We start from the raw sequence: 26,870 nt of genomic DNA on the forward strand, positions 1-26,870 counted from the left end.
GGCATGGCAGCCAGCCTGTACAAATGCTTAGTTGAGAGATGCGGTGTCACATTTGAGGAAAAGTAAGGAAACCAGTGACACTGGATCACAGCTAACCTGCTGGGGTACAAGGTGTAAGAAGATTAGAAAAGTAGGAAGGGGCCAGGTTATAGAGAAGATTTCATATTTGATTCAGGAGGCAATAATAAGCCACTGGAGTTGATTTAATGGGAGTGGGGTGGTGACATCTTCAGACTTCTACTTTTGGAAGATCAATTTGACAGCTGAGTGGAAGATGGACTGGAGAGAGGGGAAGCTTGAGGCAGGGAAATCAACAAACAGGTTATTGCAGTAATCCAGGTGTGAGGAAATGAGGGCCTGCACTAGGCTTAGTGCCGCCATCTTGGTGGCAGTGTCAGAGAGGAGAGAAGGCAGTGGATATGTAAGCTATTAAGAAGATAGAAATGACAGGACTTGGCAATTGATTGGATATGGGGCGTGAGAGAGAGTGAGGAGTCCAGAAAGACACCAACATTACTAGCCTGGGTGACCAGGAGGATGGAGGCACCTTGCCCTTAGCAGGCATTCTCAGAGTGTTTTTTGATTGAATGAATAAATGATTGGAGTAATGGATGAAGACTAAGGATTGCTGAAGTGATTAGGGCTCAGTTACTAAAGCATCATGGAAAGGCTCCCAACAAATATCCTAAGTTCATACATCTAGAGCTGCAAGGGACATCGGAAGCCGTCTAGTCCAAAGCCCTCATTTTATGATGAGGAAACTTAGAGCAAAGGAGGTTAAATAATTTGCCCAAGGTCCCAAAAGTAGGAATTATCAGAGATGACATTTTAATGCAGATCCTCATTTCAGATGTAGTGTTGTTTTTTTTCCACTATACTATAGGAGGTTTAATTTGACATGAGACATAATTAGAAAGGAGCCCCACTGCAGGACCTTAAAAAGGAGATAGTTGGAGAGCAGCTAGGTGGCACAGTGGATAGAGCACCGGCCCTGGATTCAGAAGGACCTGAGTTCAAATCTGGCCTCAGACACTTAACGCTTATTAGCTGTGTGACCCTGGGCAAGTCACTTAACCCCAATTGCCTCTCTCTCTCTCTCTCTCTCTCTCTCTCTCTCACACACACACACACACACACACACAAGGAGGTAACTAGATAAGCAGTGTTTGGTGAAGATGATTTTCGATTGGCTGCATTGGAAAGGAAGTAGAGACAAAGATAGTTGTGTTAGCCAAGGTATGGGATGTTTAGGGACATAAGAAAGGGCAGTGACAGTGCATCCAAGAAACAATACAAAAGAAAGAATTGCTGATGCACTGAATGGGAGAAGGCAAAAGAAAACGTCCCAGATGAAGTTATGAGGCCACAGATTATAGATTCAAAGACTGTTACATTTAGAAAGATCCTCAGAGACCATATAGTCCAAACCTTTCATTTTACAGAAAAACCTGAGATCTAGATTAGGGAAAGTGACACACATTAAGGTTACACTAATAATGACAGAGTCCCTTGACTTCTATTCAAGTGATCTATTCACTGTACCAGGCAATCCATGGAGATAATATGGGGATGGCCTCTTTTGTCCCAACTAAGATAAAATTGGGGTCTCTGGGCAGATAACACCATGATATTTTTGTTTTGTTTTCCCCCGTAGGTTTATTTATAGTGACTGTTCCAAAGGAGCTGTATACAGCAGACTATGGTAGCAATGTGACAATGGAGTGTAATTTTGATGCTGGTGGACAAGTGGACATTAGAGCATTAAGAGTCACTTGGGCAAAGGAAGAAAGGAAAATTGTAAGTTTTCCTAGTAAGCAGAACGACCTGGAAATTCACAGTGAACACAATGGAAGAAGAATGACACTGTTAGAGGACCAACTGTCCCTCAGGAGGGCTTTGCTTCATATTAGGGATGTCCAAATAATGGATGCTGGCCAGTACCACTGCCTGCTTTTCTATAGGGAAGCTGGTGACTACAAATATGTCACTCTGCAAGTAAAAGGTTTGTTATCTTATAAGGGTGTACAAAAACACATGCTCATATATGAAGGTGGGTAAGGGTATATAAAGAGAAAAGGGTGAATGAAGGTATGTTCCAGAATGTGCAAAAGCCCTTGAATCTTGGACAGCAAGGACTCCAGCTCTGGGCTTGAACAGATTTGGTTCCATTCCTGGGGAGCCCTGATCCCAAACAGAGGGAGGCAGGCATTTTCTTGTATTTTCTTGTCTATTATGCCCCCACCTAAAGTTCAGAAGTCAGCTTGGAAAGAATGGATGGAATTAGAGCCAGATGACTTGGGTTAAAATCCTGCTGCTACCATTTATTAGCTTTGTGATGATATTGGGCAAGTCACTTAACTGCTCTGGGTCTCAGTCCCTCACCCACAAAATGAGGGGGTTGGACCAGATGACTGTTAAAATTCCTTTCAGCAGGGGCAGCCAGGTGGCGCAGTGGATAGAGCACCGGCCCTGGAGTCAGGAGGACCTGAGTTCAAATCCGACCTCAGACACTTGACACTTACTAGCTATGTGACCCTGGGCAAGTCACTTAACCCCAATTGCCTCACCAAAAAAAATAATAAAATAAAATAAAATAAAATTCCTTCCAACTCTAAATCTATGGTCCTATAATCTCCAGAAAAGCTTAGTTATGGCTCTTGTCTAGGGTCTCCCTTAAAAGGGATTACTAGGATCCTTTCTAGCAGAGAGTACTCAGTGTATAAAAGAGCAGACCCAGATGGTTACTTAACAACAAAAGAATTGATTAAAATGCAAAAGGTGCATAAGGGCTCATTAATATACACCTAAGAAATAAACTATAACCCATTCCCTCAAATATACTCTAGGGAGATAAAGACCCGGAGGAGATTTATGGGACTGCTGAACATATATTTCACATTCACCTCAGATACATACTGTCCAAAGAGCAATCGGTGTCCATATCTTCTGGCGTAAACGTCTCATCCTCCTAGATGAAGTCATCTTCTTCTCCATAAAGGCTATAGTTACAGGAAACACCTCCCATCCTTGGGCAAGCAGCATCCAAATCAGTGACTTTACACCTCTCAAGCTCATGAGGTAGCCACCAAATCTGAAAGCAGTAATTTCTTGGGATTGTTGCTTGGTCACCTGTGCTCAAGGAAAGAAACACAAAGCAAAAGAGGCAGCCCAGAATTTGAGGTCCCATCGTAGGCTCACCTAGGCAAGCATCTATTCTCACTGCCATGTATGTGGCTGCCATAGCTACTGCTGGGGGACAAGTGAGAGGTGAGGAAAATACCCTTTCCCCACCTCCTCCATGAGGCCTTTCCTGATCCTCCCAATTATTAATGCCCTTATCCCCAAATGACACTGAATTGACCTTATATATATTTTACATTGATTTATCTGTTTATTTTTTACTTCCCCCAGGAGACCCTAATGAAAGAATCTCTTGTATCTTTGTATCTTTAGTGCCTAACACAATGACTAGCACCTATTGGGTGTTTGATAAATGTTCCTGATTCACTTAATGTGTCCAACAGTGAAAGAGGCTACTACCAAAGATAGTGGTCTCTCATTCTTTCAGATCCCCATATTAGTAAAGGCTGAGTGATCATCTGTTATCACTAATATAGAAAAGATTCCTCCCTGAGCATAAGGCTAGACTTAATGACTCTTATCATCCCACCTCTAAGATTCTATGATACATAATTCAATGAAAATTGCTCATCTTTTCTTAAGAAACTTGCCCTTAACCCAACTTCCACATTTTGTGGGAGGTGGGTGAGTAACACTTCCATCTCATTTTTCAAACAAGGAGTGATTTTTGAGATGGCTGTATATACATAAATGTGTACGTGCTATTTCACTGGATAGAATGTGAACTTCTTGAGGGCAAGGATTGCTTCATTTCTGTTTTTATAATTCCTGTATGTAGTATAAAACCTGGCACATAGCAGGTTCTTAATAAATGCTAGTTCATTATTTCCCAAATCCTGATAAATTTTTTTTTCTACCAAACTTTACTCCTCCATGTCCTTTCCTCTTAGCCCCCAATATAAATATCCGATCCATTTACTAGTCATTTTCTGACTAAGTTTGTTGTTTAGTCATTTCTGTCATGTCCAACACTTTGTGAACTCAGTTGGGTTTTCTTGGCAAAGATACTGAAGTGGTTTGCCATTTCCTTCTCCAGCTCATTTTACAGATGAGGGAACTGAGGCCAACCAGGTTAAGTGACTTGCCCAGGGTCACACAGCTACTAAGTGTCTGAGATAGGATTTGAACTCAGGTCTTTCCTGAGTCCAAGCCCAGCACTCTACCTAACTGCCCTTCTGACTAGGTTATTCTATTCAATTAAAAAACTTTTATTACAACCTTCTATGTCCTGGCTTTTCTACTTTTATTCCCTTTTCTGAAAATGGATACCAAAATCACCATTTTATTTAATGTTATGTACATTGCAAATACTTTTTGTTGATGAGATGATGATGATTGTGGCAATGTTTGCCTAATGATTTATTCATGTTTCTCATTAGTCTGTAATATCTCTCTGTATATCAGGATCAATGATTTTTACCCTTAACTAGTGTAGTCTAAGAATTACATAAACTAAACTGCTTTTCAGTCCTATCCAGGTAAGTAAAACCATCATCACTATTGCTTATTGCTACCATTTCCTGCTTTTTGCTTTCTCTATTCATCCCTATGCATGAATCAGCTTCTACAAAGAGTATTCATTTAATCAGTCATTGATTCATTCAATAAACATAGCATACCTATTATGTACAGACTACTGTTGGTAGGTGCTAGAAGTAATCAGGTTTAGATAAGACAGGGCCCCCAACCTCTGTGAAGTTTACACAATGATAAGTTACAATAATAACTATTAATTATTATAGTATAATAGTAACTATGATAGTAACTATATAGTAACTAATAATAGTAACTATTATTATGCATAATAGTAATAATAGGGAAAAAGACACAAACACTGACAATCATAATACACAGTATTACATGATTTAGTGTGTTAATGAATTGCAAACCTCTTACAATTCTACATCTTTCAAAAAAGCCTTCTCTGCCTATTTGGAAAACTAGTAATGGTTTTCTCCACTTCTCATCCAATGCCAACAAGCAACTCACATTTTCCACAGCTTACTGATGTGCACAAATTAGGTCAATATTTACTGAATTCTTTTTAGCTTGGACCCTTTGCTATATCATTTACTCTATGTTGTACAATTTATCTTTATATCAAATAGTTAACATTTATTTAGTATTTTAAGATTTTCACAGCACTTTATAAATAATCTCTAATTTTATCCTTGCAACAACCTTCAGAGGTAAGTGCTCTTTTTCTCCATATTTACAGCTGAGGAAACCAAGGTAGGCAAGGTTAAGTGACTTGACCAGGATCAGGCAGCTATTAAGTGTCTAAAGCAAAATTTGTACTCAGGTTTTTCTGACTCCAGGTCTATCCACTGAGCAACCATCACCAATACCTGTTTTAGGGCATCAGTGTCTAACTTTTTTTGTAACAATACACAAAGAACAATTAAGTGTGTGAATACTAAGTAAATACCATCAGCTCATGATTATTTGGGGGCATCTAGTGTCTGTTTCTTGCTTCTCCTCAATCAGAAGAAATGAAAGAATCCTTGCCTTCATTGAGCTTACATTTTCTTGCTGGTTGTCCCCAGGAAAAGCTTTAGTCGAAACAGGTAAAAAAGTATTCTGAAGGTTTTAATTAATTTTCAATTCAATTCAATAAACACTTATTAGTCACCCATTATGTACAGGACTCTACTAAGCAAAAAAATAAATATCATATAGATATATGAAATATAAATATGAAAAGTAACACAAGGAGCATATGGTCTATGGGGAAAGAGGGAGGTCCATCACACATAATTTAGTATTAATACAGCGTAGTGTATGATAAGGGCAAAGGAAAGATGCAGCTAAAGCGCTCTAGCAATCCATGTAATTATATTTGCTCTCCTGGTCATGATATCATTTGAGATCTTTGATGATGACCAGTTTCCTTTTTTTTTTTTTTTTTTTTTTGCGGGGCAATGGGGGTTAAGTGACTTGCCTAGGGTCACACAGCTAGTAAGTGTCAAGTGTCGGAGGCCGGATTTGAACTCAGGTACTCCTGAATCCAGGGCCGGTGCTTTAATCCACTGCGCCACCTAGCCGCCCCCCAGTTTCCTTTATTTTTAACAGCAAGGAGAGAAGACTCCTTGCCTCCTAATCGACCATGAACTCCTTGAGGGCAGGAACTGTCCCTTTTTTCATATTTATATTTCATATATGTTTGTGCCTAGCAGAGCCCTGCACACAGTAACTGACTAATAAGTGATTATTGAATTGAATTGAAAAAATTAATTAGAACTCTAAGAACACCTGTTTAAGTATTTCAACTAAAACTTTTCCTGGGGGCAACTAGCAGGGAAATGTAAGCTCTATAAGGGCAAGAAAGCAAGTAATAAATGAAGTAGAAAAGGAAAACTTACTCCATTTTCATTTTTCTATTGCCTAGCTTCCTACAAGCCAATAAATACCCAAGTCTTCGGGGTCCCAGGAAGCAATGAAATGGAGCTTACCTGTCAATCTAAAGGCTATCCTCTGGCAGTGGTATCCTGGGTAAACATCAGTGAACCTGTTAATACCACTTACTCAAAGACTCCTGAGGGCCTCTATTACATCACCAGTGTCCTGAGGCTAAAAGCAAACACCCATAGGAACGTCACCTGTGAATTCTGGAATCAAGCTACCCAAGAAAGGACGTCTGCTATCATGAACACTGTTTTAGGTAACCATCGACTTCCCTCTTAAACATCAGTGGCTGCCAGTGGAAGGGGATGGGTGGTACTTATCAAATGCCTTTTGGCAACAACATGTAATCCGGGCAAGTTCAGTAACTTATTTCCAGAGTCTGCAGTCTCATTATCAGTTTCTTTCCTTTTCCTTGGGAAACCTAGACTCTTCTTCTTTTTTTTTTTTTTTTTTTGGTGGTGGGGCAATGAGGGTTAAGAGACTTGGCCAAGGTCACACAGCTAGTAAGTGTCAAGTGTCTGGGGCCAGATTTGAACTCAGGTCTTCCTGAATCCAGGGCCGGTGCTTTATCCACTGTGCCACCTAGCTATCCCAGGAAACCTAGACTAAATGATGATAACCTACATTTTAGTGTCTCTTGGGAGTTCAAAATTTTGTTCTTACAACAAGCCTGAGTGTTTTTATTCCCTTTTTATAGATGAGGAAACTGAAGCAAGGTGACAGATTCATAATTGCACAGCAAGTAAATGTTAAAATTGGCATGCTCCAACTCAAACTTCTAAGCCGTACCAGAGCTCCTTCCATATAGTTCTCAGGCCCTAAAAAAAAGGGCTTCAGAGTCAGATTGGCTGGTTTTCCTTACAAGAGCCCTTGCCTCCAGGCGAAATATTGTCCTCCAAATACTTCTTTACTTTTCCTCATCCTCTCCTCTCTGTTTGCCTAAACCTTATACACCTTCAAGAACTAGCTGGTTTGCCTCTTTCATAAAAGTTTTCCAAATTACTTAGTCTTCTCTCCTCTACTGACCAAGCCGGCACATGCTGTCTTTTGTCTGTTCTTCAGGCTGCCTTGCTGTTTGTTGGTTGGTATCTTCCTGCCTATAATCTCAGCTCTGCTATTTACCACTTATATAATTTGGGGCAAATAATTTAATCTTCTGGGCTTCAGTTTCTTGATTTGTAAATTCAGACTGTAGGTCAGATGATATTTAAGGTCCTTTCCAGCTTTAAATGCTTTTTTTTTTTCCTGAAGGGACTTCCTTGGTACTTTTCCAGATATATGACTATAGGAGTGAGTTAATCTTTCTAAGCCTTTCTTTTTTCATCTATAAATGAAGATAGTTAGATGGTGCAGTGGATAGAGTGTGGAGCCTGGAGTCAGGAGGACTGGAGTTCAAATTCAGCCACAGATACTTACTAGCTGCATGACACTAGGCAAGTTGGCCCTCCTTAGGTATTCTTCAGGATAAACTTTTCCAATTCCTTCAGTCTTAAATGATATGACAATAGGAATGGGTATGACTCTTTCCCAGACTACCTTTGATTACTCTTCCCTCTCTTCATAACTTCAAGATTTCATCAGTGACTTTGATAGTGTGTTCAATATTTCCCTTTTTTGGCTATTGTGAACTCTAAAATTACTTGGTCACTTTCTCCCAAGGTTCTAAACACTTCCATGTCACCAACCAATTCTTCCTGTTGGTGAGAATTAGATCTAGATTAGCAACTTACCTCATCACTTCCTCTATTTTCTAGGTAATGAAACTATCAGCAGGTGAAGCATTTGTCAGATGCTCTGCTTTTTATCAGAATGAAATGCCTAATAGATATACAAATCATTACTATCATGTCTTATTCCTGTGCTAATTTCAAATCCTTTTCTTTTCAGAAAAATTTTCACTTTTTTGTTATTCTTAACTTGGCAAACACTTCAACAAATATTTCCATGTACAAAGGATGGAAAAATAGGGTTTCTTATGAAAACCATGAATCTTTTATATATGGACTTGTTTTTTAAAAGTATATAATAGGGGCAGCTAGGTGGTGCAGTGGATAGAGCACCAGCCCTGGAGTCAGGAGTACCTGAGTTCAAATCTGGCCTCAGACACTTAACACTTACTAGCTGTGTGACCCTGGGCAAGTCAGTTAACCCCAATTGCCTCACTTTAAAAAAAAGTATATAATAAATGTAATACATTAATTACAAAGCTTTCTTAGTTGATTATGTTTCCCACTGAACTTCCTTATGTTCTTTTCTGTGCATATTAATTAATGCTATTCTAGCACTTTTGTTCTTTTTTTCTTCTTTTTTTTTACATCTCTGGTACTACCCCCCCTCTTGCCCCAAATTCTCCTTCTCCCATTCCCAACCCTGGACAAAAAGGGTTTTTTTTAAACTTATCTTGTAAGGGGCAGCTTGGTGGTGCAATGGATAAAGCACCAGCCCTGGATTCAGGAGGACTTGAGTTCAAATCCGGCCTCAGACACTTGACACTTACTAGCTTTGTGACCCTGGGTAAGCCACTTAACCCACATTGCCCTGAAAAAAAAAAACTTCTCTTGTAACAAATAAGCATAGTCAATCAAAACAAATCCATAAATATTGGCTATATACAAAAATGTATGTCTCATCTGTATCTCCAGACTATCACCTATCACCTGCTGGGAGGTGGGAAACATGTTTCATCATTGGTCTTCTGAAGTCTTGGCTGATCATTGTACCAATCAGAGTTCTTAAGTCTTCCAAGGTTGTTTTTCTTTATAATATAATGGTCAGGTATAAACTGATCTCCTAAGTCTATTCATTTTGCTTAGCATCAGTTCATCTAAGTTTTCCTAGGCTTCTCTGACTTCACCCCTTTTGTTATTTCTTACAACACAATGATATGATTGCATTCATGTTCCGTGATTTGTTTAGCCATTCTCCAATTGATGGACATTCCCTTATTGTTTAGGTCTTTGCTACAACAATCACACACACACACACACACACAGAGTGTTGCTCTGGATATTTATGTACTTATGGGTACGTTCTTTCTTTCTTTGATATCTTTGGGTTTTTGTAATATTTCTCAAGAGAAATGTGTGTACATGCTTCTTTTAGCAAGATAACCAGTAGTATACACCTATAATATTTCCCCCTCCATTTATGTTCACCCAGATGCTCTGCTTTTTGTATCCATCCTCAGGTCCATGAATTCACATATCTTTTCTCACATAACTCTACCTCTTCTATCTGATCTTTTTTCTTTTGAAGAAGGCTTAAGCTTCACTGATTCAATTAAACCTAGGAAGCCATTATTAAGTACCTACCCCATGCCTGACACTGTGCTATGTGCTGGGATACAGAGACAAGTATTAAGTAGTCCTTGACTTCAAGGATTTTACTTTCTGTGCTCAATGAATATCTGTTGGTTGGATGCCACTGGTACTGAGTCATTCCAACCCCAACTAATAACAACCCTTCCTTAATGGATTCTGTTGACATTTATGCAAGGACAGGCAAACTCTCTGGTAACTGATAGTGCCCTTGTGGTTCTATGGTTTCCTGGTGTTGATACCAGCAATGACTTCCCTGCAGTCACTTCACCTACAAACTTCTTAATTTCTGTTTCCTAAAATGTTTCATGTGTTTCCACTCCACTGAATGTAGGCTTGTTTGTTTCTTCTCTACTATTTATATCCCTATCAGACATCTGCTCTTGGCTTCTTAGATTGACCACATTCTTCTCATAATTGGAGTGGTTGTCAGCCCTTCTCAATGTATCATCAAGGCAAGCATAAGTGGAAATTATGAACAAGTGTACTTCAGCAACTTAAAGAATGACTTAAGATGTATCCAAGTTCTGGAAGGCCCAGAGTTAACTTACCAATTGCCATTTAGTGATATTTGACTCCTTGGATCATTTTTTGTTTATTTAAAATAGAATTTCTTCCTAGCAAGTTCATTTTTTAAAAGTATATTTTTGGGGAAATTTTAAAATTTATTTTAAACTTAAATACAGAATAAGAAAAGAAAAAATTGACATGTACACAACAGAACAAAAAAGAGCATTCAATATAAAAATAAATTTCTATTTTAAGAAAACCTAGATAAAAAATACTACACATATTGCTGAATTCAAAATTTTAATCTATCAGTTTCCATTTTATGGGTAAATTCATCCCATTCACATTCTAAGCTATACTTGTGAATTTTCCTCCTTCCTATTTTTCCTCATTATCCTTCTCATCCTATTCCTATTCCTCCTCACTCCTCTGCTTTGTTTCTACCTACTACCTTGCCCTACTATTCCTTTACATATCTACCCCTCTGAGAGTCCCTCCCTTATCCTCTCCCTCCACTCTATGCCATTGCCCTCATTTCTTTCTTAATTTACAAGACTTTTATACCCTTCTAGATACATATGTTGCTCCCTCCTTAACCCATTCCTGATGAGAGTAAGGTTCCAGTCTTACTCTCCCTCCCTGCCACTAGCTTCTTCTGCTATATACTCAGCTCAGCCCAAGCATATCTTTCAAACTACCCAAATAATATTGACAATCATAAAAATGTTGATAATATTTTAACATATAAGAAGTAAACAATTTGACATTGAGTCCCTTATAATTGATCTTTAATGTTTACCTTATATTTCTCCTGGATGTTATATGTCAACTTTACCTTTAAGTTCTGCTGGTTTTGTCACAAATACCTGAAAATCTTTCAGTTCATAAAATGTCCATTTTTCCCCCATTTAAGATTATACTTAACTTTGCTGGGTAAGTTATCCTTGGTCATAACCCCAACTCTTTTGCTCTATTAAATATAGTATTCCAAGATCTATGGTCCTTCAACTTAGTAGCTACTAGGTTTGTGTAATTCTTATTGTAGCTCCATGATATTTAATTTTTTTCTTGTTGCTTTTAATATTTTTTCCTTAACCTGGGAGCTTTGGAACTTGGCTATGGTATTCCTATAAGTTTTACACCTGGATCTCTTTCAGGTTGTGATCAGTGGATTTTTTCTATTTATGCCTTGCCTTCTTATTCTAGAACTTCAGGGTGATTTTCCTTAATAATTTCTTGTAATATTTTATTAAGATTCTTTTTTTAATCATAATTTTCAGGTAGTCTGACTATTCTTATGTTACTTCTCCTTGATCTGTTCTCCAGATCAATTGTTCCTCCACCTCTCCAGGTCAACAGTTTTTCCAAGAATATATTTCACATTGCCCTCTATTTTTTTTATTTCTTTGGTTTTGCTTTATTGTGTCTTGGTTTCTCATAAAGTCACTAGCTTCTATTTGTTCAATCCTAATTCTTAGGCAATTATTTTCATCAAAGAGCTCTTGTACCTCCTTTTCCATTTGGCCAATTTGACTTTTCAAGCTGTTGACTTTTTCTCATGTTTTTCCTGCATCACCCTCATTACTCTTTCTATTTTTTTCCTCCACCTCTCTAACTTTATTTTCAAAGTCCTTTTTGAGCACCTCTATAGCCTGAAACCAATTCATATTTTTCTTGGAAGCTTTAGATATAGGGGCCCTGACATTTACATCTTCCTCTGAGGGTGCACCTTGATCTTCCTTGTCACTAAAGAAACTTTCTAGGGTCCTCACCTTTCTCTGTTGGCTCACCTTGCCTTTCTTTTACTTGAATTTTAGCTCCCAAGCTAAAAGCTTGACTTTTATCCCAAGCTTCAGAAGGTCCCAGGTGGTATGATTTCAGGAGGAGTAGGTTCTTCACTCACCTGGCCTATTCCCTGGTCTGTAGATAACCACAGACCAAATTGCTAATCAACCAGCTTTGTGTGTTGTGGTTGTCAGCTCTTGAGGGGCCTGTGTCCCTCCCCCACCTGGGCCACAGCTACTCAAGCCTACCTCCTGGTTCCCAGCAGGGGTGAAAAACCCAAGTTCTGCCTCAGCACCAGCATAGACCCCTGCAGTCTCCCCCTTACCAAGGGCTCAGCCCTCTCACCAGACTGTGAGCTTAGTTCCAGATGACATTGGTGCTGCAGCTGATTCAGAGGCTCTGGAGGGTATCTTTCTCTGGTGAGCCTTCCTGGGACTGGATCTGTGTCAGGGTGACTGTGGGGTTGGGCTCCACTCCTGTCTCAGCACAACAGCTCCCTCCTTCTGACCTTCCAAGCCATTCTTGGTAGAAGATGATTTCAGCACATTCTTCTATGGGTTTTGCTGATTCTTTCTTTCAAGTTTGTTGACTTTCTTTTCATGATTTTCTTGGATTACTCTTATTTTTTTCTAATTTTTCCTTGATTTCTCTTATTTAACTTTTTAAATTCTTTTAAAATTCTTCCAAGAACTCTTTTTGTACTTGGGTTCATTTGTTGTTTCTCATAGAAAAAGGAGTGACATTTTTAGTTACATTATCTTCCTCTGAATATGAACCCAGCTCTTCTCTATCCCCACAGTACCTATCTATGGCTGGGTTCTTTCTACTTTGCTTACTCATTTTTATTTATTTATTTATTTGTTTGTTTGTTTATTTATTTATTCATTCATTCATTTATTTTTTTTTAGTTGTGTGTGTGTATGGATTTTTTATTCATTCATTTGCTCATTCATTTGTTTGTTTATTTTTTTTTGTTTTGTTTCTTAGCAATTATTAGTGTAATAAAGTTCTAGTCCCATTGTATGGAGAATGATGCCACAAGACTCAGCTCCTTTTTACTGTTGCTTTTTTTTTCTGAGGTCTGTCCTGGGGCTCAACTTTGGGCTCCCCACTCCTAAGCCATAGCTAGGGACCCCAGCGACACTATCCTCCAAATGATCTTGCTCCCTATGGTTCCTCTGGTGGCTACAAACTATAGTTGTCTTCTTTGCCCTGAAACTGAAACCAGGAACTCTGCTCTCCTGCAAGTGCTCACAGCCATCCAAGTCTCCACCCTCTGCTACTGCACTCACCAGATGTATTCTAGTTCCTTCTGCCCTATAGTGGCAGACCAGGAAGTATCTGGTCAGCAAAGCTGTGCTTGGCATCTTGACAGTGGAAGGTCTTTCAATCTTCTCCTACTTATCAGTCAGACTTCAACACTGTCAGTGACATGAAAATTTCTAAGGTTGGGGCAGCTGGCCAACCCCAGCTGCCCCCATGACTTGTTTGTTGATTTCCCAGAGTGAGTCTAGAGGTGTTTGCACTTCATTTAGGCACAACCTCTGGCCTTGGAGGTCAGTCTTTCCTGGAGTCTTCTCAAGTAGTCTTAGGAGAACAACTGCTTTACCCTGTCTTTTTTTTTTTTTTTTTTTGCTGCTGCTCTACCTTCCCTATGAGGTGATGGTCTGTCTTTGTGCGTGTGTGCGTGTGTGTGTGTGTGTGTGTGCGTGTGTGTGTGTGTGTGTGTGTGTGTGTGTGAAGGAAATTTGGAGAGCTGAAAGTTTTCAGATCTACTCTGCCATCTTCCCAGAATCCTCCCCCAAAAGTACATTACGCCTAAGCATCTCAAAGATTTTTGCAAATGATAAACTTCTAAAGGGCAGGAACCAACTTTGTTTAACCCAATTCAATTTAGCTGGCAATTCTCAAATACCTGACAAGAACTTAGCCCAGTGTAGTTGTTGATGGTGTGTATCAGAAACCATGTTGAAACCATTAACAGTGTTCTGGTGTAACTTATTTCTGCAGATTGGAAGAACTTTTCAGATAGAAAATTACCTCTAACTTACGTTTTCATTCCCACCTGCATCATCATCTTGATTTTTGTGGTGGCCCTGATATCCCTTAGAAGACGGCTCTGCCCAAAGTTCTCTCACAGAACCGGTAAGCTTCCATTATCTCTATGGATCACTTTAACTCATAGTGGGAAAAGGGCTGGACATGGCTGGAGTCAGGAAATCAGGGGTTTAAATCTTGGCTCTGATCCTTAATAGCTGAGTAAGTTACTTCATCTCCTTGGGTTTAGCATCTTCATCAAATTCACTGAGTTTAAACTATATCATCAGTAGGGGCCTTTTTAACTCTCTGTTCTATATCTCCATGATACTATAAACACCACCCTGTCCTGCTGGTTTTGATTTGACGTTCTCATAGTCTTTCCCCTAAACGAGTTAGGGCTGATCTTTGGTAAGCAGATCCTTGTTTTCCTTTTTAAAATTAAAAAAATAAAGTGAGGGGAGGAATGTTCTGTTCCTTCAAGCATGACTGCCTTGTTCTGCTCTCTCTGATCCAAGGATATATTAGTGTTGATGAGATCCAGATGTTAACAGAGTCATTCTGCTGTCTCTAAGGATCATATTGGTCAGGGTTAGCCTTTCAGAGTGCATGGAAGGATCCAGTCAGCATGGAAGGGACCTCAGCTGCTGTCTCCTCTAAGCCTTACTAACTTCCACTTGAAGTTCTGCAGTAAGAAAGAACTCACTCATGAACACTGATGTATAGTGAAGTGAGCAGAGCTGGGAGGACATTGTGCATAGTGACAACAGTATTGTTCAGTGAGCAACTGTTAATGACTTAACTACTCTCAGCAATGCAATGATCCAAGACAATACCAAGGAACTAATGAGGAAGCTTGCTATGCACCCCCATAAAAAGAACAGATAAAAAGAACACTTGTGGATTGTACATATATAACCTGGTTGCAATCTTGTGGAGGGGGGAGGAAAGGGAGGGAGGGAGAAAAATTTGGAACTCTAAATTTTATGAAAATGAATGTTGAAAACTACCCTTACATGTAACTGTAAAAAAATAAAATAAATGTTTGTTGCTTAAAAAAAAGAAAAAAGAAAGAAAGAACAAACTCACTCTCTCCTAAGGCAGCCCATTCACATTCATGGACAACTCTGATCCTTAGGAAATTTTCCTTATCCTGAGCCAAAATATACTTATCTGCAATGGCCACATATTATGCTTAGTTCTGCTTCTCTGCAGCCGAGCAAAAGAAGTTGAATCTCTTTTCCAAGTATCAGAACTTAAGTCATCCAATTCCCAGTCTAATTAATGCTCCTTATAATAAAGATATGATCAAGCACCCCATGGAACCCTCAGGGGTGACTCAGGCTCTTTGATTTGAATTTCCCTACAGAAGTCATCTCTGACTCATTGTTAGATTTCCTAGAAAACCCTTCTTAGGGTATCTCTCCAATATAATTTGGGACAGATGTCTGGACATGGATAGAAATAAAAGTGAAGGGGCATTCTGCATGGTCCTTCTCTCATCCTGCTGACTCCCTCACTTAACCCTGTCCTGAACTCTTGAACCAGATAGGAAAAGCAAGATCCTTTGACTTAAACCCTGAAAAATGGAAAACCAACCAAGATGTCAATAGTGCTCAATGCTGGAATTAGAGCAAGAGGATCTAGGTTCTAATTCCAGTTGTGCCATGTACAAACTTTATATGTTGGGCAAGTCACTTCCATTCCCAAGGACTCATTGACTTCATCTCTAAGACTAAGTGGTTAGCCTAAAGTTTCCTTCTAACACTAGATCTTAGGATCTTTTTTATTTTCTGGCTGGTAGATTTGGGTCCTGCATATTTGCCACTGGCTTTCATGGGAGGCCCCTTTCTGCAAAACCAACAGAAGGGTTGATAGGGTATGTCTGGTACTTTCCTAAACAATCTGTTTATCAAAACCAAGCTGGTCTCTCAAAAGGACAACAGTCCTGGTTCCCCATTCCAAAATAATGAGGGAAAACGGTATGTACTATCATATGACACTCCAACTGGGGAACTGTCTTTTTTATTTGTTTCTTTTTTTATTAGCCTAGTCATTATTTCTATATTCATGTTCATCATGAGATAAAACCCTATCTTTATCCATTAGTTTGCTATTATTCCTGTAGTCACAAGGTTATGGGGCAATCTACTACAGGTCCATAGAATTGAGGGCTGGAAGGGACCTGGAGCCCCAACTACTTACTGTATAAAGTAAGAGAACTGGATGGGATTAGGGAGGAGGATGACAAAAAAGGGCAAGAGAAATCTTTGTATTAAAGAGGAATGTTTATAGGACAGGCCTGAAGAGACCATATAGAACTTGCTTCCTATTGACACAGTTACTGCCATATTTAGCATTATCACGAACTCCCTTGTATCCCAAATTCTACCCCCCCACCAACAAAAAAAAATTATTTCAAAAACTCTCCCTTGTAATAAACAAGCAAACAAATCCACACATTGACTACGAACAAAAATGTACATTGTCCTTTTGTCAATTTTGTCCATGATGAACTCTAGTCCATTATCTCCAGCTCTTCAATTTAAGAAGAAGCAGAACAGCCTTTTGTCCCTATAGTCTTTGAGAAATATAATAATGATAACAATGACAATTATTATAGCAGCTAACATGTATATAGTACTATAATTTTTGCAAAGTATTTTCTCTATACATAGAATGGCTATGCAGTGTTTCCATTCCCTTCCCTCTCACCCATCTCCCAATGACCCATCATATCTAAGATATATGTATCAAGGTAAGGTATCTATATTTTCATGAATTGTTTAATATAGAAATGCAGCTCATGGGAAGTAAGGATAGATATGTCTAGAATCTGGCCCATCCCTCTCCAAGGGAGACTTTAATTTCTGCCTTGAGAGAATCAGGAGAAAGAAGATGGCTGCATGCTTGTTCCTTCCCTACTTAGCATCTAGAGTAGAATCAGGTTAGAATTATATCTCTCCCTGACCCCTCCAATATCCCCAGTGGTACAATGTTTAGAGGTTCAGGAAAAAAAATCTCTTTTCTTATGTGGGAAGGATAGCCCTCAGTTTATACTTGCCAGGTTAGTTCCTTCCCATCAAACTCTGCATACACAAATAGCAAGTAGCGAGCAAATTAGTTTATTAAAAAAAAAAAAAAAACCTCCAAAAAAACAGGAGGCAAAAATTGGAGAAGTTTTACAGATTAGAATATATCAGAAAATACACAAATGAATGAGGTATTTTGCAGGGGGTGAAAAAAGACCTCAGCTGAAACCATGAGAGAGATTTCCAAACTCATTTCTCACAAATAGAGCTGCATGGAAAAGTGGAAAAGGCTGTGTTGGGAAGTAGCAAGCTCTCCCTATCTGGAGGTCTTCAAGTAAAGGTTGTATGGACACTTATTAGGTAACTCATAGAGGGGATTCTTCTTCAGGCATGGGTGGGGTCATATGTCTTCTTTTGTCTTTGTATCCCCAGTACCTAGCACTGTCAGTGCCAGGAACATAATGATCAATTAATAAATGCTTATTGGATTGAATTTTGACAGGGATGGCCTTATGCTCTTCGAAAGAGTCAGAGTAGCTTTGTACCTACAAGTATAATTTCAGAAGGGCTAGAAATATCTCCCTTTATACCATCTGTTACATGAACACCAGAGCTCTGGTAATCATAATTTGGGAAGTTTTGGACTAGACAATCGCTAAGATACCTTCCAACACTAACATTATTCCATCATTATAATTATCATTATCATGTTTCTATTCTATAATTTTGTAAAAATAAGCAATTAGTGAATCTCTCCTTAGGGTGAGTAAGTATTCTTTTTAAAAATGCAAAAACATATTATTACCTATCATTGACATCTTAGTTAATTTACTGAATTAACTTAGTCAATATTTTCTTCTGTGACAACTAAAAGGGAGTAGAACTCTGGACTCAGAATACAGAAACCCAGATTCAAATCCTGCCTCAGACACTTATTTAGCTATATGACCCTGGGCAAATTATTTAACCTCTCTGTGCCTCAATTTCTTCACATCTATAAAAAAAAGGAGATTGGATGCCATGACCTCTAAGGTCCTTTCCAGTTCTAAATTTATGATCTAATACCATAGAGAAGAGAAATTTTAAAGACAGAGTAAGAGGGGGGGATGGTATTGGAGAAGGGGAAGTGCCTAGGGAAGTCATTCTATGTGGAGTAGCACAATGGTCAAGATTGAGACACTGGACACCAAGGAGAGAAGGGTACATACAGGAAACCCTATTTGACAATACTGTATAGGACTAGCTTTGAGAGTTGGGCTACTGCATTATATGGGACCCAAACCAATGTGGATATTTTATACTTTATAAGCACTTTTTTTGGGACAAAATTGCCTCAGTTTACCCAAATACCTCGAGGAGATCACCAAGTCAAGCAGAGGCAGATTTATTTCATTCTCATGCGAATGGGTGACCCCTTGCAAGGGATGAGGAATGCACTAATGGGCTCATGAGTTGGGTTTTTATGGAAGTTTGGGGGGGTCCCCTTGTGCACAGGGGGAGCTCACAATCTAACATCCAATCCTGTCTCACCCAGCATATGTGTTCAGCACATGATCTAAGTATGGATACATGTTCCAAAAGCAAGGGGGAAAGGGGAGGGGAAAAGGTCACACCACAGGAGGGGAAAATGGTGAAACCACTCCACCCATGCAAGGAGGGGCAAGAGGGAAGAAGGGAGTGATGGTACCAGTAGCTGGTACCATGGGAGTTAGAACTTAGGAATGCAAAAAGGGAGAGGTAATATCTGGGTGCAGTTTGCACCAGCAGGAGACATCTTCTTCTGCCTGGTCATAGAACAAGGCAGGGAAGTATGAGGTGTGTTGTAGCAATGACATAACTAACCCATTACAAGGACTGGGGGGTTAGAATGTAGGCAGGGGGGAAGGGGTGGTATCAGGGTACATCAGGTTTAGTAAGGCAAGATACATGATTTCTGTTGTTAGCAATGGAATAAAACATGAACAAAATAATCTGACTATAACAGGGACTGGGGGCTGGGTACTTTCCAGAGCCCATCCTCAGAATCTGAACTGACTCAACTCCACCTATCCCACACAACTTCTTTTTTGGTTCTATCACAGGGTCACAGGAAATAGAGCTGGGAGGAACTTTAACAGGTATTTACTCCAGCTCCATAATTTTTTAGACAAGAAAACTAAGGCCCCAAAAATTCTTCCTGTAGGTTCCACTGGTCATCAGTAGCAAAGTCAAGATTGGATCTTGAGACCCCAAATCCAGTATTCTTTCCACTATACCCTACTACCAAACTATTTAATCTATTTTCTTGAAATTAAAATACTTTTTCTTCTTAGTACTAATATAACCTTGACTTAATTTTCTCCCCCAGATACAACAGATAAATCGATTGCCATATTATGCATCAAAGTAAACTTATAAGCGGGCACAATCTCTTTTTTTTCTTTTTTCACATCCTTTTCTGTCAACACAAATAGGGAAATATACCACTATTCTAATAATAAACAATGGGAGGAGCAGCTAGGTGGCGCAGTGGATAGAGCACCGGCCCTGGATTCAGGAGGACCTGAGTTCAAATCCAGCTTCAGACACTTGACACTTACTAGCTGTGTGACCCTGGGCCAGTCACTTAACCCCAATTGCCTCACCCCCCCCAAAAAAATAAATAAACAATGGGAAACTGAACATTTTTATGCTATAAATTGGACCCTTCTTGCTATATAGCTGTTTGTTAGCCAAGACACTTTCTTTGTATCATGGAAGACCAGTTGTGGTGTAGTAGAACCAACAGTGGCTTTGGAGTAAGGACACTGTCCTGGTCAAGTCATTTACCAGCTATGTGACCCTGGGCAAATCATTTAACTTCTCTATTTTGGGGTTGGCTAGATGAGGGTCATAATACCTTCCCTACCTACCTCATAGGGTTGGTTGTGTCTGTGTTTGTGACTCAAATGAGATAATGAGAAAACTATAAAATGCCATAGAAATGTAATGTCAATTCTTATCATTACATGTTTCTCTGACTAAAAGCAACAAGCATTTATTATTCATCTCTAGAGGATTCATAGAAAGTCTTCCCTAGGCAGCAAGGATGGTGTCTGTGGCATAGTAGCATCAACATCAGTCAATAGTTAGAATCTTAGAGCTAGAAGGTACCATAGAGACTTCTAGTTCACAACTTCCCAGCACAATTAAAAGATGATAGGACAGTTGGAGGCAAGTTGTGGAGGGCTTTGAATGCTAGAATTGGTTGGGGATATATAGTTTATTCAATCTGGAAATGTTTTACATGTATAAACCAAATCAGATTGCTTGCCATCTCAGGAAGGAGGGAGGGATAGAATTTGGAATTCAAAACTTAAAGACAAAAAAAATGTTAAAAATTGTTTTTACATGTAATTGGGGAGAGGAGGGACAAAATATTATTTTTTTAATTAATTAATTAATTGATTGATTTAAATTTTCAACCTTTGTTTAGATAAGATTTCCAATTTCAAATTTTTCTCCCCCTTCCCTCACTCCCCCCTCCCCTAGACAGCAGGTAATCTGATATAGGTTTTATATATATAATAACATTAAACGTATTTCTGCATTAGTCATGTTATACAAGAAGAATCAGAGCAAGAAGGAAAAACCTTAAAAAAAGAAAAACAACAGTACCAAAAACAAAAGAAATAGTATGGTCCAATCAGCATCTATATTCCAAAGTTCCTTTTTTTTTTCTGGATTTGGAGAGCCTTTTCCATCATGAGTCCTTTGGAACTCTCTTGTACCATTGGATTGGTGAGAAGAATCCAGTCTATCACTGTTGATCAACACACAATGTTGATGATACTGTGCACAATGTTCTCCTGGTTCTGCTCATCTCACTCATCATCAGCCCATGCAAGCCCCTCCAGGTTTCTCTGAACTCCTCCTGCTCATCGGTTCTTACAGCACAATAGTATTCCATTACGTTCATATACCACAACTTGTCCAGCCATTCCCCAATTGATGGGCATCCCCTCAACTTCCAATTCCTTGCCACCACAAAAAGAGCAGCTATAAATATTTTTGTACATGTGGCTCCTTTTCCCTTTTCCATGATCTCTTTGGGGAAAAGACCCAAAAGTGGTATTTCTGGGTCAAAGGGTATGCACAGCTTTATAGCCCTTTGGGCATAATTCCAAATTGCTCTCCAGAATGGTTGGATCAGTTCACAGTTCCACCAACAATGCATTAGTGTTCCAATTTTTCCACAGCTTCTCCAACATTTATTATTTTCCTTTTTTGTCATTTTAGCCACTCTGATAGGTGTCAGGTGGTACCTCAGAGTTGTTTTAATTTGCATCTCTCTAATCAATAGTGATTTAGAGCATTTTTTCATATGGGAATAGATAGCTTTGATTTCTTCATCAGAAAACTGCCTGTTCATATCCTTTGACCATTTCTCAATTGGGGAATGACTTGCATTCTTGTAAATTTGATTTAGTTCCCTATATATTTTAGAAATGAGGCCTTTATCAGAAATGCTGGCTGTAAAAATTGTTTCCCAGCTTTCTGCCTCCCTTCTAATTTTGGCTGCATTTCTTCTGTTTGTACAAAACCTTTTTAATTTAATGTAATCAAAATCATCCATTTTGCATTTCAGAATATTCTCTATCTCTTGTTTGGTCATAAACTGTTCTCCTTTCCAAAGATCTGAAAGGTGTAGACTATTCCTTCCTCTCCTAATTTACCTATGGTATCACCTCTTATGTCTTAATCATGTATCCATTTGGACCTTATTTTAGTATAAGGTGTAAAATGTTGGTCTATGCCTAATTTCTGCCATACTATCTTCCAGTTTTCCCAGCAGTTTTTGTCAAATACTGAGTTCCTATCCCAGAAGCTGGGGTCTTTGGGTTTATCAAACACTACATTACTAGTGTCATTTTGCTACTGTGCCTAGCCTATTCCATTGATCCTCCACTCTATTTCTTAGCCAGTACCAGATAGTTTTGATGACTGCCGATTTATAGTAAAGCTCCAGATTTGGTACAGCTAACCCACCTTCCTGTGCACAAAATATTATTTTTTAAAAGTCATGGGGCAGCTAGGTGGCACAGTGTATAGAGCACCAGCCCTGGAGTCAAGAGAAACCTGAGTTCAAACCCAGCCTCAAGCACTTGACACTAGCTGTATGACCCTGGGCAAGACACTTAACCCTAATTGCCTCACAAAATCAAATTAATTAATTAACAATTAAATTAAATTTTAAAAGTCTAGCCATTTAGCCTCTTCCTCTATTCAACAAACTTCCAGGGACTACTATTACCTAAAGGGTCAAATATAAAATCTGCTTGGCTTTATAACCTGGCCCGTCCCTTCCTTTCCAGTTGTCTTATGCTTTAATTTTCTCCATGAACTTTACAATTCAACGGCACTGGCCTTCTTGTTGTTCCTTAGACAAGACACTCCATCTCCCTACTCCATGATTTTTTACTGGCTGTACCCCATGCATGGAATTCTTTTTCTCCTAGACTCCACTTCTGGCTTCCCTGGTTTACTTTAAGATTTAGCTCAAGGTCGACCCTCTTCAGGAGACTTCCTAGCCTCCCTAGTTGCTAGCACTTTTCCCTGTGATATTATCTCCCATTTCAATTGTACATGCAGTCATACCTCTGCACTTGAATTTGGTATTCTTCACATTTCGATAAGAAAAAATGGTTCAGCACTCATGCTTGCTCAGCACTCGTGCTTACTATAAGCTGTAAGAGTCAAGACAGCCCCATATCTTGCTTCTCTGGATGAAACAAAGTCTCACAGCAGTTTGTGCTCAGTGCAAAACCCCACATATTTCACTGTGCACTTTCTTGTCCTTCCCCCCACCCCCCATTTCAAGCTTATTTGGACTTGTTTGATGAGCAAAGCGGTGTTAAGAGACAGAAAAGGGAAAGAACCCCTGTATGAGTGCCTGATGTTTTATTGGGAGGGGATTCCCCTTCCAAATAAAAACCTCTCTCTTCCTCCTCCTCCTCCTCCTCCTCTACCTCTCCGCCATTCCATTAGGCCATCAACTCTCAGTACAAGTAAAGTGAAGTTCAATTTTGTTTTATTTTATCTAATTATTGTTTTTTAAATTTATGTCTGTCTAGTTTTAAGGTTTTGTATAAAAAACCCATCAATTTATAAATTGCCAGGTAAAATGTGGAATTTCTGAGATTCAGAAACATTTTTTCAATTTACATTTCTCCTTATGTTTTCACCACCCATTGAGCCTTCAGGAAGCAGTTAACAATGAGTACTGAGGTACCACAATATCTTGCATTTACTTAGATATTTACATGATGTCTTCCCCTTTAGACTGTGAGCTCCTAGAGGGCAGGGCATATTTTTACCTTCTTTTGTATTTGCAGCACCTAGCAAAGTGCCTGGTACATTGTAAGTGCTTAATAGATAATTGCTGCTTGACTTAACTTTGGAGATAAAGGGACTTGTCCAAAGGCATTCAGGTAGTGAGCAGGAGAAGAAGGATTGGAACCCAGGTCCTTTGAATCTTGAGCCAATGCTCTTTCCATTGTCTTTTAGTACTGGAGAGCCTGGCCAAAGACCAGAATCATTGGAGAGGATGTGAATGTGACTCTTCAGATGCTCTTCCCCCTTATTGTGAAACAACCAGCCCTAGTCTTCCTGAGAAAGTGGTATTTCCTTGACTAGTCATTTCTGGACCAGTCTTTTGGTACTATATCTAAGTTCAGAATTTAATCAAAATTCATTTTAAAAGTCATACGTAATTTCCACATAACTTGAGATCACATTAGAATTCAGACTGGAAAGGACCTGGTCTAACCATGTCTGGAACCCCTAAGCATGCTTCTGTTATACAAATGAAGAAACTAATTCAGTGATTTGTTAAGAAACACACAGGTATTAAGTAACAGGGCAAAAATTTCAATCCAAGTCCTCTGACTCAAAATCCTATATGCTCCAATCCAATGAGTATTTATTAAGCACCTCCTTCTGTATAATGACTATGTTAGCTGCTGGGGACATAAAGGCCAAATGAAAACTAATATTCTGTGCCTTGAAGGAGCTAGGAGGATTCAAGAAGCAAAAAGAGGCAGCTTCGATGGCTCAGTGTTTAGAGTGCTGAACTTGAGATCTGGGAGACTTGGATTCCAATGTTGCTTCAGATACTTAGTTATGTGATCATGGGCAAGTCCTGTACCCTGCCTCAGTTTCCTTATCTGTAAAATGGGGATGATAATAGCACCAGCCTCACCAGGTTCTTGTGAGGATCAAATGACATAACATTATGTAAATTTCTTTGTAAACCTTAAAGCATTATGTAAATGCTAGTTATTATTATGAAATATATATGGAGATATAATTGAGGTGGTAGAGAACACCAAGAAATGTATTTGGGGGGGGGGGTGAGGTGCATTTGGGGGATTCAAAGCCCCTTCTTCTAAACCATTCTGCTTTGCACGCAAGGTTGATTTAGGGCTTTTTGTTTATTTCTGCAGATTTCTTTCCCACTTCACTGCCTCCTCCCTTTTTGAGCTGTATGTAAAGCATGTGCTCCCCTGAAAGTAGATGTCAGAGACCAAAGATCATGTGTAGCCTGAAAACCATTTTGCTAGACATAGATTGAAATAATGAACTTTTAAATAAAGCTGGAAAGAACCAGCAGCCAGAATGACTAGAAACTTGAAATGATCAAAACTTCATCCAAATACTGAACTGGAAATGACTTCTCAAGAGGATTAAGATAGTTCCCAGACTGGTGGGGCCTGATAAAATACATGGGCTTTCTCGGCCACTGACTAATGAGGAATCGAAATATTTTACCCACTTGTCTTGACCTTCAGATTTAGATAGATGTGGAAATGCCCCAAAGTATTCTAGGTCATAAACTCTGCAGCTCACTGGAAATAAATGATGGGATTAATACATTTACCCAATCCTGAATGCATAATATTCTCAGATTTAATTATCTTTCTTCAGTCATTTAGATGAGGCCCTACTGTGTAACTATGTAATGAATAAACATAAAAATAGGACTGATTTATCACTGATATCCCCAGCCCTACCCTGACAAATCCTTTAAGCTTATAATTGGAGTAATCTTTAAGATCTCTAAAAATTCTATGATCCTTTCCAGTTCTATGGCCCTTACTATGAATTACCTCAGGGCTTATGAACAATGCCTGGAGCTCACTCTTTCTTTCTTTCTTTCTTTCTTTCTTTCTTTCTTTCTTTCTTTCTTTCTTTCTTTCTTTCTTTCTTTCTTTCTTTCTTTCTTTCTTTCTTTCTTTCTTTCTTTCTTTCTCTCTCTCTCTCTCTCTCTCTCTCTCTCTCTCTCTCTCTTTCTTTCTTTCTTTCTTTCTTTTGCAGGGCATTGAGGGTTAAGTGACTTCCCCAGGGTCACACAGCTAGTAAGTGTCAAGTGTCTGAGGCTGGATTTGAACTTAGGTCCTCCTGAATCCAGGGCCAGTGCTCTATCCACTGCACCACCTAGCTGCCCCTCTGGAGCTCACTCTTATACATGGCTGTCTCATCCTAAATCAGCTTAACACCTTTCTCTGGATGGTTCTAAGTATATAACTTAGCTCCTATGGTAGTTGCCTGCCCCACCCCCCACCCCCCAAAAAAAGATCTCATTGTAGTACTTGGCAGCTCAAAACACTGTAGTGGCTCCATGTTGCCTATGGAATAAAATACAAATTCCCTGAACTATAATTGAAAGTCCCTACAATCTGCTCAAACCTATCTTTCCTGCTTTATATTTTGGACTCCCCTCCAGGCAATCTATGTTTAAGAAACATTCAACAATTATTAAACCCCACATTGTACCAAGCATTGTGCTAAGTACTGGAGATATAATGATAGATATGACACAAGTCCTCCCTTTGGAACCACTGGGGAGACCTTGGGGCCTTGGAAGCCTTTCTTTCCATAGGAGTCCTTTTTTTTCAGGGCAGTGGGGGTTAAGTGACTTGCCCAGGGTCACACAGCTAGTAAGTGTCAAGTGTCTGAGGCTGGATTTGAACTCAGGTGCTCCTGAATCCAGGACCAGTGCTTTAGCCAATGCACCACCTAGCTGCCCCCCAGGAGTCCTTCTTTAAAGAACAAATATTCATGGAAATGATCATACCTTTGCTCTCAGTTGAGGACAACCTGCCAAACTGAAACACTCACTGGGATAGACTGGATATGAGGGAAGTAGGAAATACCTATTTCACATTTTTGCCTGGACATGGGACTGAGGGAGGGTGGGAAATCAGGGTATGGGAAAGATCCTTTCTATGGCTCTTGTCCTGCACACTCCTAGCATTCAAGTATATCTAGTTCCTCATTCTTCATCTCAACAGTGATGTACTTAATGTTGTCAAGAAGTTGAATTATTCATTCTGTTCCTGACATTTTCTAGGTAAGGCAATACCACAATCCCCTTTCAGGACACATTCCAGTTTCTTAACATTTCCATTTAGAAAGGTTTTCCTTGTGTCTAACCTCATTCCTTTGGGTATTGCAATTTAGGCCCATTCCCTCTTGTGTTTATGTAGATAGACATGAAATCAATCAGTTGGTCAGTGAACAAGTATCTATTAAGTGCTTACTCTGTGCCAGACATCTTTGAAGATACAAAATAAAGGTAAAACTTATCGCTGCCCTCAAGGAGCTCACATTCAAATAGGTGAGA

The 26,870-nt window shown here is 39.2% G+C and overlaps 1 protein-coding gene across 1 annotated transcript in view; it reads left to right on the forward strand.

Annotated features, from left to right (window-relative positions):
• PDCD1LG2 (programmed cell death 1 ligand 2) overlaps positions 1-26,870 on the forward strand; it is a 34,190-nt gene that overhangs the window by 4,614 nt on the left and 2,706 nt on the right. The window contains exons 2-4 of the mRNA XM_043979916.1: positions 1,655-2,002; positions 6,530-6,802; positions 14,169-14,303. Of these exons, the coding sequence (XP_043835851.1) occupies positions 1,655-2,002; positions 6,530-6,802; positions 14,169-14,303 (756 nt within the window). The remainder of the gene's footprint in view (positions 1-1,654; positions 2,003-6,529; positions 6,803-14,168; positions 14,304-26,870) is intronic.

This window comes from Dromiciops gliroides, chromosome 1, assembly GCF_019393635.1.
Source record: "Dromiciops gliroides isolate mDroGli1 chromosome 1, mDroGli1.pri, whole genome shotgun sequence".
Classification (NCBI taxonomy): Eukaryota; Metazoa; Chordata; class Mammalia; order Microbiotheria; family Microbiotheriidae; genus Dromiciops; species Dromiciops gliroides.